Source organism: Mugil cephalus, chromosome 2 (genome assembly GCF_022458985.1).
Source record: "Mugil cephalus isolate CIBA_MC_2020 chromosome 2, CIBA_Mcephalus_1.1, whole genome shotgun sequence".
Taxonomy (NCBI): Eukaryota; Metazoa; Chordata; class Actinopteri; order Mugiliformes; family Mugilidae; genus Mugil; species Mugil cephalus.
In genome coordinates this window covers 8,672,423-8,685,873 of record NC_061771.1, presented here as the reverse complement: position 1 = coordinate 8,685,873, position 13,451 = coordinate 8,672,423, and the positions used below count along the sequence as shown (strand labels likewise).

The window sequence follows — 13,451 nt, the reverse complement described above, 5'->3', positions numbered from 1 at the left end:
GGGGTCACTTTTCAAAATAGCCTCTACAGGACAGGACCCTCTCTCTCTCTCTCTCTCTCTCTCTCTCTCTCCCTCTCTCTCTCCCCCCTTGCAGGCCCCAGTCTCTGCCAGGTTAGTACAGTTGTCATCCTGCGTCAAGTGCTTAGTGTTTACAATGGGGCTAATTCGATTAAAAGCGCATGACTCGCGTACCTTTCACTTAACTCTTCAAACTTGTCCTGGCCGGGTGTTAGACAGGGATTCATGGAGCCTTAAGGTTGATCAGTGGCGTCTCAAACCTGTCCGTGGAAAGTCCGCTTTAATCTGTGAAAGCTGCCTTCAGATAACAATGGCAATTGAGGGAACAATAAATAATTATTCAAGCTTTAGTATATAAGAAATTGTTTTATTATTAAAGACTATTAAATGTCCACGGAGCCAACCAGCAGACAAGCAGCTGGGTTCACTCCTCACAGCAACAGATCTATGGGGCCTATACACTAATCAACCATAATATTAAGGCCACTGATGGTCAGGTGAATGACAGTGTTCGTCTTTTTATGATGACACCTGTCAGTGGGTCGGATTTATAAGTTGATGTGTTACAAGCTGGAAAAAAAGTGGAAAGATTTTAACGTCAAATTGTGATGTGTCTGCAACTGGGTCAGAGCATCTCCAAAGCGGAAGCTCTTGTCCCCAGCACCCCTCAAAAGTAGGAAGGGAATAAAAAGCTGTGAACTGTAGGCGGCTCATTGGTGCATGTGGAGGAGTGAAGACAATTTACTGAAGCTCAAATTGCTTTCTCATAGAAACGTCTCTGAGCACGAGGCACCACAGTCACTGGCGTTCACGCGGCCGTTATATTGACACCACCTACCAGGAGTTGTTGCAGACCATGTTCACCCCTTTATGGCAGTGGCCTCATTCATCACGACTTAAAGGTGGTGACTTTGCTCCAGATGTCAGTCCAATCCAGCATGTGACGGATGTGTTGGACATTTGTGGAGGCCTCACCTCGCAACTTGCAGGACTTAGAAGTATCTGCTGTGAACACCTTGGTGAAAGGTGCCACAGCACAGGACACCTTCAGGGGTCTAGTGGAGTCCATGCCTCTTAGTGCACTTAGTGGGATAAAGATCTAGAAACAACAGTTTCATATTTATTTCTCATTGAGAATCTTTATTTTCTAAACATTTCATTTTTTTTGTCAAGTCTGAGAGAACGACCCTCGAGATGACCATCAGAGGCTGCATTATGGGAAATGTAAGTTTAACCATTTCGAGACCTTGAAGCAAAGGCAGAATGAACTCTCTTTTCTGATTTAGCCCCATTGGCTAGTTCCCCAACTTTGAATGTCCTGACTCTCCTTTAACATGGATTTATGCCAAAACGCAGAACCAGAGAAACTAATGTCAGCTGTATTCTCCTGTATGGTGACTACAGACTGATTAGTAAGGCAGGGGAGCAAAGCTCTGTCCCAGCTCCACACTCTATATAGAGTTCATACTAGTTGGTGCAGAGAGCATCAATCAAACTGGGACTGAAATGTCATCTCTATGTCCTTTGCGTCTGAAAAACAGCTCACATAAAAAATCTAGTTTTCGACCGAATAAATATCACATTTCGAGCATGAACACACATCCAGACCTGGACGGTCCTTTCCCAAAGTAAAAGTGACAATACCACATTTCACATAAGGTACATTTCAGCTTCAGAGCACAAACGTGTGCACACTCTTGCTGAGGATCCCACTATTTTAGCTTCTTCTTCTGACATGTTTTTTGTATGAATAATGAGGCAGCTTTCAGACAGTTGAGTGAAAACTAGAACATTTCCCTTTGAGATATAGTGGAGCAGAATCAAGGAATTAGTTCAAATTTGTACTTGAGTTAACGCACTTCCTCCACTACGGAGTTCATGCTGGGTGTGATTACAGTATGGAATTGGGACACAGCTTTGATCAGTCTCTCCTAATAGCAGCCCTCAGCGGGCAGTCCGGGAGCAGCTGTGCGGTTGTTGACACTTTGCCACGACTTTAAACAATGTTTCAGCTGCTGCAGGGGCCGCGTGTGTCTGGTGGTCTGAGTGGCAGAGACGGCATCAGCAGTCCAGACAGCCTGCGAGTCAGCGCCAGCGTGCTCCTCAAACAAAAGTTGCCTTCAATTTACTTCGATCCGTCTGCCCTTTGCCCTCACTCTGCTCCAAGTGCCTCTTGGATTTCACCATGGAGGGCACGTCTGAAGTCTGGTACACAGCTGACCTCATCCTGCCGCCGCGGCAACGCAGCTCCAAGGCTACACCCTCCCACTTCCTATCCAGCTCTGACCCCTGGGAGCCCCGCCGGTCTCTGGACCCTCTGCGGCTTTGCCTGGTGTCTTCCGGGACGGAGGTGGACCCGATTTTGTCCAAATCCAGAGCTCGTTTTGGGGTCGAGTGGTTCGGGCGGGAGGAGGGTGACTTGGACTTTCGACGAGAGCGGAGAGGAGGTCGCGGTGGTGGAAGAGGAGGAGGAGGAGGAGGAGGGTGGTGAGAGGGAGGGATGGCGTCTGAAGATGTTGTCCTCCGGCTGGGCGTTTTGAAACCACCTCCTCCTCTTTCCCTCCCTCTCCACCCTCCTCTGGTTTTACCTGAGGAAGAAGAGGCTGCTTTAAAAGGACAAAAGAGAGACGAAGCAGCCAAGAAGAAAACCAAAGCACTCACTGTCACTGCAAAGCACTCCACATGCAGGAAAAGCATCCACAGGAAGACACTATAGAGGCTAAATGTCCTGGCTAAGTCTGCGATGAAGTGAGAAATAATGATAATAAAAAAGGACAGACTCTGAAGTGAAGCTGGAAGATATCTTTATCCTCTGGTAGTGTGTGTGTGTGCAAACAGGAGTGTGAGAAACTACGATTATTAACATTCTGTCAGATCCAGTTACATATCTCACTCCGATGGCCGCGAGCAGCTTGTAGCCAACTCCAACTCTATGGATGCAGAAACACACACACAGACACAAAGCTGGGAGGCAGCAGGAAGCTAAGTGGATGTGACAGATATTCTCATGCTGGCTATGACATCATGGGAAAGATGTTTAGGGGTGCTCAGCATGTGTGTGTATGTGTGTGTGTGTGTGTGTGTGTGTGTGTGTGTGTGTGTGTGTGTGTGTGCGCGCTTCAGACTGAAAGGCCACCATGCTCGTCTTAATACAAACTGCTGCCATCTACTGGCTTAAAGGTGGATAAACACCGTCTCTCATTTATTCATCCATTTCCCTTGAATTTAAACCTGGTCCCACTTCTTAGAATTAATTAAAACAATGTTCTTGACCTCAGCAGACAGGTGCAACAGTAAGAGCTCATGTAGCTAATAATGATGATAAAATAAAATAAAAAATTAATTCCTCCTCTGTCTCTGGTTTTACAAGTTAAAATATCTGCCGTGATAAACACTCACCACTAATGCACTGACAGAAAAAGAGTTAAATCTATCGCTGCCTCTTTTCTTCCTTCCGTCAGACAGCTTCTTCTTTGTACTGTGAGCCAATAGACCTTTTTTACAGGAGACTTTGACTTATCGCAGCTGGGAATGAACAGGTGCATTAATGATGGCTGCACTCCATTTTGTGGAGGTCCTGCTTTTGTGCTGCTTCACTGTCATAACTGGTTTGTTTTATGGGACGGGGGCCATTGCTAATTCACCTTCCATTTCCCTTGCCGAGGCAGGTCCATTAGAAAAAGGTGACACCCTAAACCGAAGCTGAGGATACTGCGAGATTTCTTCCCAGATATTGCCCACGATTCCTAGTTAGTTGGCGCAAAAATCTGGTTTCAGCCCGACCTCAGACCTGAAGCCTAACATTTGAATTTTTTTTTCTTTTAGCCAAATCTGGACGCAATCAGGTAGTGTAAATGGATTACCGGCAAAAAATATGTGATAGCAACAACCAATGAAAAAGAGAGGGTGGGACACAGGAAGTAGCGCCAGAAGATAACGGGAAGTAGTGGGAATATTAAAATAAGGATGGTGAACAGCAAAAGTGGGAGAGAGGCTACAAAGCGAACCTGAAGCACGAGTGTCTATGTAATGTTCGATGTGTTCAGTTGGCTTCAGATGGTTTGACAAATCATAAATATAGTCTGGGATCCCTCAGTCATACAAAAACATGCTGAGGCTAGTCTCTTAGTGCGTAGTCTTTTCAGAATCTGTAAAGATGGTGAAAGTTGCGCAATTCGTCCTCAGCTTAAGACGGCGACTGCATTGACATGATGGAGAACATGCTAGCATTTGGCACAAAGCACCACTTTGCTTATCCAGTCAAGGCACTAGCGTGACTGTGGCCTTACGTAACATCCCTCTACACCACCACTGACTGGCCTTGTAGTTACAGTACATGTCTCTTTGGTGTTGCTTGATCTTAATAACACCTGTGCAATGTATTCAAATAAACTTTTCATAACTCAATGATTTGTTAACCAGAGCAGACTCCTGTGGATGTAGAGCAGAAACAGATGTCTTACTAAATTAGCACTAAAGTATGAAACAACCCCAGATTATATAAGTGATAATCTTTTGAGGTAATCAACCTGAGTGCATACATCTTTGTCTGGAGCCACAATAAAATGATTTATTCTGATTCTTTAAAGGCACCTTCAGACTATCCTACACAAGTGTTTTGTTTCTCCGCTAGGGAGAAATTACAGGTTCATCATTTTATTCATACACACGGTTTGGTCATTTGGTGCTGGCAGCAGAGGTCTCGTCAAACTGAGTAACTGCAGGGACTTTAGTGATTGTGGACTGTGAGACACTTTAAAACAGCACTTGAACAGATTGTAGAAGTACTAATGTTTATAGAACACGAAAGCGAAGAAAAACGCAGAAAAAAAAAAACTTCAAGCTGTGACTTCAAACTCTCCGGTGATTACAGGTTGCTTTAGCTTCATGGTTACCTACATTTCTCCACTCTCTTCATCTCTTCCTGTCTACAAGGCATTTGAGATGAGCAGCTAAAGTGTGCTGATGCACCCAGAAGTAATTATCTCGTTGGCCTATAGAAGCCGGAACAGCAGTGAATGAGGTTTTAGCCGACAATTACAGTAGCAAGAAGATAACTCGCTCATGCATGAAAACTAGAATCACACCCAAAGGTTTCGTTTACGTTGAAGAATTCACTGCTCTACTTTAGCGGCAGTGTTTACGCAGTCTGGTAGGGACTGCTAACAACTGCATCTCACTTGGACAGGAACGTGATTTTACCTAAGAAGAGAAGAACTGCAACCGTCAAACTGAAATAGTTTTTATCTCCGTGCTTCCTTATTATATGGACCGGTTGAATACAATCACTTGTTGCACCAGTCACATGTTGGTCCGGGAGGGAACACAAACGACAACAAAGAATTATTCAGAATAAGATCATCATGTGATGCAGGAGATACGCACAGATATAGACGCCCTGTGTTTGCACATGAACGCGGGCATGTGTGAAGTGGAAAGGAGTATCAGTGTGTGTGTGTGTGAGGAAACACAACTGAGTTCTGTTTGTGGGCTACCAGCGAGCCCAGCATGACAAAGCTTTCCTAATAAGGCATTGAGCAGAGTGGAACCCATGCATATCTAATTGCCCATTCCCCCCTCCCAAAAGCCTTTGTACCCCAAAACAAAAGCCCCGTCCAGCCCACAAACACGCATTCACACAGACACACACACAGCCACACAGACATATGAGTCGACAGGGAGAGGAGAGGAATATCAAGTGCGATAAACAGGAGAGAGTTTCCAAAGATGGAGTGAAGTAAAAAACGGAAGCGTCTCAGACATTTTCTTAGCCGATATTTAAGGGGGGGAAAAAAACAAGCTAGAAGACGTTTCAGCCTGAGAAAATGCCAGTGTGAGTCAGGACGGTGACTTGGCAGCTGTGGAAGGAGTTTTCAAGTAAAATAAACCCAAACTAAGTAGTACACCTCCATTTGTTTAAAACGTGTATAGTATTATAGACGCAAAAACATGTAAGCAGCGTGTTAACACTGAAGCTTGTCGAGACAATTTCAACTATATATAATTTGTTGAGAATTAATATTTTTTTGTTTTCACTGAATTCATGTCAAAGCTGAGCGTCCCTCCCTAAAAGAAGGAAAAATGGAAGAAAAAGAAAAACACTGCAGGGTAATCTCTTAAAAACTGAAGCTTACTTTCACAGAGATCTAAACCAGTCTAATCATACGAATAAGAACGACTCCGTTTATTGTTTGAAAGAAAGAAACAATTAGAAATCCGATCTAGGTGGCCAGAGATGACAATGTCCTTACTCAGGAAAGCGATATCAAACATTTCTTGAAATTCCTACAGGACATCATGAAATGATGCTTTGGCTAATGTCTGCCAAGACTCGAGTATAATGCTAATATTTAGAAGTCCCGTTTCACTGCAAGTCATCGCAATATTTCAGTATTCGGGCTGATTTACTTTGCAACACTTCTCATCACCATATGTTTGAAATGATCTGGACCTGAAGGCGGCTATAAATATTTCATCTTTCAAACTCTGCAAAAGTACATGTAAGCATTGATCCGGCTGTGGCGGAGGGCAAAAGCGAAAGAAACAACAAATGAAGTGTGTAGAACAGAACAAATCCGTTATTATGGACAAGTCTAAGAAAAGAAAGAAGGCCGCTCACATGAGGCTACAGAGAGAGTTCAACCCCTAAAACATTTATTTGATCTATTTACAGACAGTACAGTCAACTGAACAAAACAGAGGAGGATTCCTATAGTGACACAACTGAGAGAAGGGCATTGCAATTGTACAACAGCAATATGGTGGACTATATACAAATTAATACTTTTAATATGATAGATGGTAAGAATGAAGAGATGAGGGATAAATTAATGTTTGATATTATACTACAGGAGGGTTTTGACTCATTTGTCCAATTTTTCCAGCTCTAACCCTGAAGTTAAAGACGGCTCAAAGAACAGCTGATTGAGAAAGAAATGTAGATGAAAAACAAACAAAAAAAAAACCCTGCCCTTTTACAGTCGGTGCAGAAGCTTCTGGATCATCTGGACTGCATGCATGAGAAGTTGCTATAGTCTAGTTTTTATGAGTGACACGAGAAACGCCTGAGGTAAGAGAACAGCTTCGCAAACAGAATGTACTGTGCTTGAGAATATAAAGAACAGCTGGGCAAATGTGAATGTCCATGACTCTGCAGCATATGTTTGTTTTTATAGGGTCAGGCCTGCCAGCACACATGGGTGCAGGCCTGGAGCCTCTATACCATCGCGGAGAGTGATATTTAGCAGATAACAACTATTTTCTGAACTTATGGGCAGGACAACCACCTGTAGAAACAGACATGTAGAGAGGTTAAAGTAAAAAAAAAAAGAAAAAAGGTAAAAGCAGGGGAAAGTGATTTTTAAAAAGGTGTAAAGTCTTGTTTGTGAATGGCTAAAGTGCATCATTAGATTCTGTACATTGGGACGGCTGGAGGAGAGAGTTTGGCACTTGTCATCAGCAAGTCATCCTCGAGCTTTCGTGTCTAAGGAAAAAAATAAAAATAAAAATCCACAGCAAGTCCGCTCGAAAAAGTCCACACAGATACACACCACACAGAGAAATCACAGGGGACAAGGTCTGTCCAAGGCTAATGCATCTAACTTTTCCTCTCTTCGTGTGTCTGATGTATTTTTAAGTCTGTTCTTGACAGTTCACTGCTGGCCGCAAGGTAGTGCATACATCGCTATATCAGCTCACTCTGTTTGCTGTTTGTCTACATTCATCGTATATCAATAAGCTCTATTTTTTACATTAGTTGTGTGTATTTTTTACACGAATCTGAGATTAAATGTTCCTGTGACTTGCATTAAACAGCTTAAAGTGATCGATTAAACTTGAAGATGATCTATTACTATGTTGAGTGGAAGAAAGGGAGGAGATCTAGATGCATTTTGGCCCAACAATGACTTCAGACTGACTTCAGCGGGCCTTCAGTCCCCCTCGCAGTCAGGAGAAGGGAAAGGTGAAAGTTCAAAAGTTTCAAGAGTTCACATGGGGGAAGTACCTGAGCTAGGCCGACCATCCTGTGCTTGATGTTGGGGTCGGGGTAGGGGCTTGCACGATAGGGCTGAGGGGGTGATGTAGTTGAGACTGGGGCTGTTAATGTCCCCCTCTCCCACAAGAGTCAGATCAGAAAGGGTGTCCTCCTCCAGCATCTGGACCGAATCTCCCCTGCCAGAGTCCTGGAGGAGACCACGCTGGGTGCCCTGGGATGGGTGGATGGGGGAGATGGAGCCAGGAAATGGAGGAGGTGGTCTGGCTTTCCTCCCACCTCCGCTCTCAGTGCCCAGAGCAGAGTCCAAGCTCTGGGACTGATGGCTCACGTTGAGCAAGTGGGAGCCGCCTCCTCCTCCTCCCCTGTCGTTGCTGTTCGCCTTATTGCCCCGGCGACCGCCGCTAGGGAAGCTGCCGTTGTTGGGGTTACGGGAATTAGGGGTGGAGCAACTGGGCTCGGGTTCGTAGGGAGGAGGCCCGGTCTGATTGGTTGCCACTGGTGACAGGCGCAGAAAGTCTGGGAGCTGCAGGTCGCTTTTGTTTAGCAGGCCTCGCTGGTCGTCTGCTCGGTTGCTCTGAGCTTTGGATATGAGGTCGAAGAACTCTGCAGGCACGCACAAAACACAGCGTGCGCACGCACAAACACAGGTAAACATGTGCATTTGCACACAAAAAACAACCATCCCATGTAACGACAGTAAAAAAAACAGTTTCATTGTAATTCAGTAAACATGCAGCAATGTGTATTAATTAGACAAGTCAAAGCTACATTCAGTATAAGCAGGGGTGATTGTGCTACACGTAGCTGGCTTTAAAAGCATTTGGTGCTTCTGCAGTACTGCAGACAGGCAAAGGGTTAGTGTGATCACAGCAACGGAAACAAGAGAGAGGGAGAGAGATTGTTCAGTCTTTACCTTCAGCTTCGTCTATATTAATCTTTTTCTGCTTTCGTTTCTCCGGAGCCTTATGGAGAGAGACAGAGTGGTTGGGTAAGGGCTGGCCGCCTGTGTCAGGGCTGGGCCCAGCCTTGACGTGTTCCCTATAGGGCTGAGCCGCAGCGTGTTTCCCTGATGGCCTGTCCTCCCCCTGGAGGCCACAAGGAGAGCGGAGCAGGGCATTAGAGCCCTGATGAATCGTTGTGGTGCAAGTATGGGAGGAAAGTAATGACAACAAGAGGGAACCAACGCTACCGACGGTGAGGACAATGAGAACTACTCGACAGCGAGTGAACGATGAGAAGGTTTCCAGTGATTGAGGCTGTGTTTGGGAGGAGGGACAATTAAATCGGATCAAAGTCTTTAAGATTATTTAGCAATTGGTGTGTTGCCGTAAATAATCAATGACAAAAAATTTTTAAAAAAAGTCTAATAAAAAATGTATTTTATGAAAGACAGGTGGGGATGTTCCATTCAGAAAGCCACACACTGTGTGTACCAAGCATCATCAACGTGGAACAGCGACACACACCACAACAGCAGAGGGACCATCTATCCACTACGTAAAAAGCTGCACTACTGCGCCTGAGGTAAAAGAGGAAAAACAGTCTCTACAATCAACCAAAAGGGTCACGAGCTACCATTTCAGCTGCTTGTCAATCAGATTAACTCCCAGCCGCAACCAGAAAAAGCGAAAGAGAAAACTACAGCTCTACTGTCACCACTGACTACGTCCCTTGCAGGTGCACAGAGGGAGTTTGTGAGGATCCGCTATCCAAGCAAAAGCTCCGTGAGGTTTGGCTTGCACCGCCTGACAAATGGGTTCTGTTATGGAAGAAAGAGGAGCCGCAACCCAGAGAGAAAAGTTGATGATGCGTTTGGCCACAGGCAGGCCGCGGCAGTGGAACATTAGGAACCTCCGCAGCGTGACGGGGCTCCAGGCCCCGCGACATTCAAACACACACACACACAGAGCCAAGACACAGCCAGGGACACACACGACACACCTGCGCACATTATTAACACACTGCACACAGACATGGGTGATTGGAGACGAGACAGGTGCGACACTTAGTTGCGTGACATCGTCAACCAGGCGATGGAGACATTCGGTGGGTTATGGAACATTCCAGAGGCAAAGGCGAAATGGAAATAAGAAGCTGGGGGAGATCTTACTGTTGCTGATTGGCTTCTGCTGGTGGAGGCAGGAAGGTGAGTCTTAGACGGAGCCACTTTCGGTTTGTCTGCTGAACGAAGGAGAGGGAGCAGGTGTGGAGACACAAATGCAAAAATGAAACCATATGGCCACACACCAAGTGGAGTTGCATCTCCAATTTAGTTGTTGCTCTGACACAATGACAATAAAGTTATTTTTACTTTACAACAGCTCATTTGCTTTCGATAGAAGCGCGTGTTACTTACCTTTTCCAGATGCATTTTCTGCAATATCCAATACAACCCGCAGCCCGTCCAGGTTGGAGATAGGAAGCCCTAGATCTAATGGCTCAGTCTCTCCACTCTGAATCAACACAGACACGCAAATTTGACCAAGACTTTGATATCAATCACCAACGCTCCACATCTGACCAAAGCCAGAGGACGGACTTACAATGTGTGCCACCAGATCTGAGAGGTGCAGGCCATATTTGGCCACAACTGGCCTGAGGACTTCGGTCACTGGCTTTGTGGGTTTGGCTTTTAGACCCACTGAACGGTTGATGGGGACCAAGTCAAGTCTAGAAAGAAGAGTAACAGAAAGGAGAATGTCTTTAGACACACAAACCAATTCAGCGTAATGTTTTGAAAGTTTGAAAACTGTTTAGTAAGTGCTCATCACTGCATGTCATCATACCTGAAGAGAGTGCGTTTTTCGAGCCTGAGGTCTCGTGAGCACAGTGTCATGCAGTCTTGGTCCAAAACAAGTGGCTGAGAAACAAAGTGAAATGATCATGAATGCAGTGCAGGTAGTTGTCCAGCCCTAAAAGCTTTTGACGTAAAACTCCCTGTTTCATCATATTACGTAAGTCATTGTCGTTGTGATCATTTTTTAGCCACTTGGTGGCAGAGCTCAACAGGCTCACAACAAGCTGAACAAACATGCCAAACATACTGTAAACTTGAATATGTGCCATTAATAAATGTTAGCAAATAGTTTTAAAAGTGAATCAGAGAATCAAAGTTTCAGGTCATAAAACTAAAACAATGGCCTGAAACACACACACTCCATAGTGAGTGTGGTGCCAGTTCTGTATGTACACCAGAAGAAACATCTTTCACATTACACATGGAGTGACTAAACTAAAAATAAATATTGACTGATTAAACAGCTTTCAGTGATACTTTGATGTCATTTTAAGGATTTCTGCAGATGTTTTAAGGCAGTAAAATGAAGCTGCGTTCTAACCTTCTCCCCTCCGACCAGGAAGAGGTCTATAGCAGCCAGGTTGATGCAGAGCTTCTCACAGAGGCCCAGCAGCAGTTCCCTGATGGACACTCCGGCCCTCAGTGGCACAGAGCAACATGAGCCATCTGGTAAGCTTATGTTACACTGCATCAAGGGGGCGCTGCCCCCAGCTCGCTCTGCTGACACCGACACTGCACCTCGAGAAATATCGCCCTGGAAGAAGAAAACGGACAAAAACGCGGAAGATCAGTCCATGAGAGTATTCTCTATGTTATGATATCAAATCAAATGTATGAGGGTGAAGTTAAAGCTGAACATGAATGTCTATGTGCCTATTGGTCAAATACCTTTAATAAGAAAAGTAACTGTATAACAGTACTATAAGTAAGTAGGTTCTATACGTTTAACTGAGAAAAAAATAGGAGAAAATAAAGCATAACATAAAATGGAATAAAATATGATATAAACTGCAAATTTAAAAGGGAGCAGCTCTTGTATATACATACATGTACAGCGTTGCAGCTGTGTCAATAAGGTGCAAGGTATAGTGATGCAGTGATATTTGAAATTCCAGTTAAGGGGTTAAGCAGACTGACCTTTGCAGCTGCGATATCATAAATACTGTAAATATTATCTGTGTGTCTGTCTAGACTGACCTCATTCCTCCCTGACCCCGACATCCCCAACTCCAGACTGGCCCCAGAAGACAGTGAACCCTGGGACTCCCGCCGGCCATTGCTGCCAGAAAAATCTAAAAAATAAAAAAACGTGTAATGTGAGAAGAGTCTTCCTTGGTCTAAATTAAACATTTGTAGGAACTGATACTGTAAATGCAAACAACTACTGACTGTAGTTGAAGTCTGTCAGTTCTCGTTTCTTGGGGCCCTTCCCGAAGCTCCTGTTTCGGGACCAGGAGAAGAACATGCCCTTCCTCCGGTCTCCTGAATCATCCCGACTGTCGTCATTTAAAGATCGACCCGATTTGCTCTTTTTGTCCTCCTTTAAGACATAAACAGAATAAGTAAGGTGTAAACACAGAGTGCAAAGACAAAGCCCTACAAAACATGATAAGGAACATATGATAGATGCTTCTTCTTCGATCGGTTCTCTTTTCTTTCCACTGCATTGTAGACTGGGAGAAGGTTTTACGCAGTCTCACCTTCTTGGGTGTGGAGAGGTTGGAGCGGTCGGAGCCGGTGGTGCTGTGTTTGGAGGTGGGGCTGCTGGGGATGTGGTAAGGGTCAGGTAAAGGTCTGCCCTCCACCTCAGCCAGCATACACTCTTGGTACAGGAGCGACTTGAGGAACCTCGTGTAGCTGTCAAACTTCATCAAGTTGAAGATCTAAAGAGGAGAACAAACAGGAAACAAAAAAGTCTTTATGGAATAAGAAAGAGGCAGAGAGAAACTACAAGCAAGAAAAGAAGAATAGGGATGGATGCCTGGAGGGTAGAAAAAGTCAGGCAAGTAAAAGCTAACATAGAGAAATAAAGAAACAAGACAGGACAAAGGTGCAATTGAAACAAATTGAAGCACTAGACTGGCACTAGCAGGCTCAAAGTTGTTCATACTGTCAGAAAACCAATCTACTCGTGATTTTATTTTCTTGTATCTCTAAACCAGAGCTACGGAGCAAAACCATGGAGCTCTCTGGGGAGGATGACTGAACACTAAACTATACAGCAGCCTCCCTGTTATTTGATATTCTGTGCTGCAAGTAGGGCAGAAGGTTAAACAAAAAAAGTGAATGGAAGAGCAGGAGTAGCCTTGCATACATTTATATGTTTGATTTAACATGTGTATGCGAGTCTGACCTAGAGTCTTATGTCAGTGCCTTGAGGTGCAAATGGGGCCGAGGGGTATTCTGGAAAAGGTCCTCTCAGGCTTTGAAGTGTGTGCTTGTTAAAAGAATATTTGTGGATGTTTGATGTGTAAAAATATAGAGGCTGATGGGGAGGATATCCTTCCAGCCTTGTGACTCTTATCAGAGTTTGAACATCTGAGTTCAGTTGTTGAAATCAATAGTGCTTTTCAGCAACATGGCCCCCTCCACTACACGCACATCTAAGAAGCCATTCACTTCCTTGATGCTAGACAGCAA

General features: G+C 44.6%; 1 protein-coding gene across 8 annotated transcripts in view; it reads right to left on the bottom strand.

The window, feature by feature from the left end:
* Positions 1-6,650: 6,650 nt before the first annotated feature.
* The window catches only part of rgs12b (regulator of G protein signaling 12b), a 41,146-nt gene continuing 34,345 nt past the window's right edge, over positions 6,651-13,451 (bottom strand). For 3 of the 8 annotated variants that reach the window (XM_047579146.1, XM_047579147.1, XM_047579148.1), the window contains 10 exons: positions 12,512-12,694; positions 12,201-12,351; positions 12,009-12,103; positions 11,353-11,565; positions 10,801-10,874; positions 10,558-10,684; positions 10,371-10,467; positions 10,125-10,195; positions 8,928-9,099; positions 6,651-8,617 (listed from right to left, as the gene is read on the bottom strand). In XM_047579146.1, coding sequence (XP_047435102.1) covers positions 8,007-8,617; positions 8,928-9,099; positions 10,125-10,195; positions 10,371-10,467; positions 10,558-10,684; positions 10,801-10,874; positions 11,353-11,565; positions 12,009-12,103; positions 12,201-12,351; positions 12,512-12,694 — 1,794 coding nt within the window. In that variant the 3' untranslated portion in view covers positions 6,651-8,006. The remainder of the gene's footprint in view (positions 8,618-8,927; positions 9,100-10,124; positions 10,196-10,370; positions 10,468-10,557; positions 10,685-10,800; positions 10,875-11,352; positions 11,566-12,008; positions 12,104-12,200; positions 12,352-12,511; positions 12,695-13,451) is intronic. The other 5 variants (XM_047579151.1, XM_047579149.1, XM_047579152.1 and 2 more) reach the window with 5 other exon arrangements.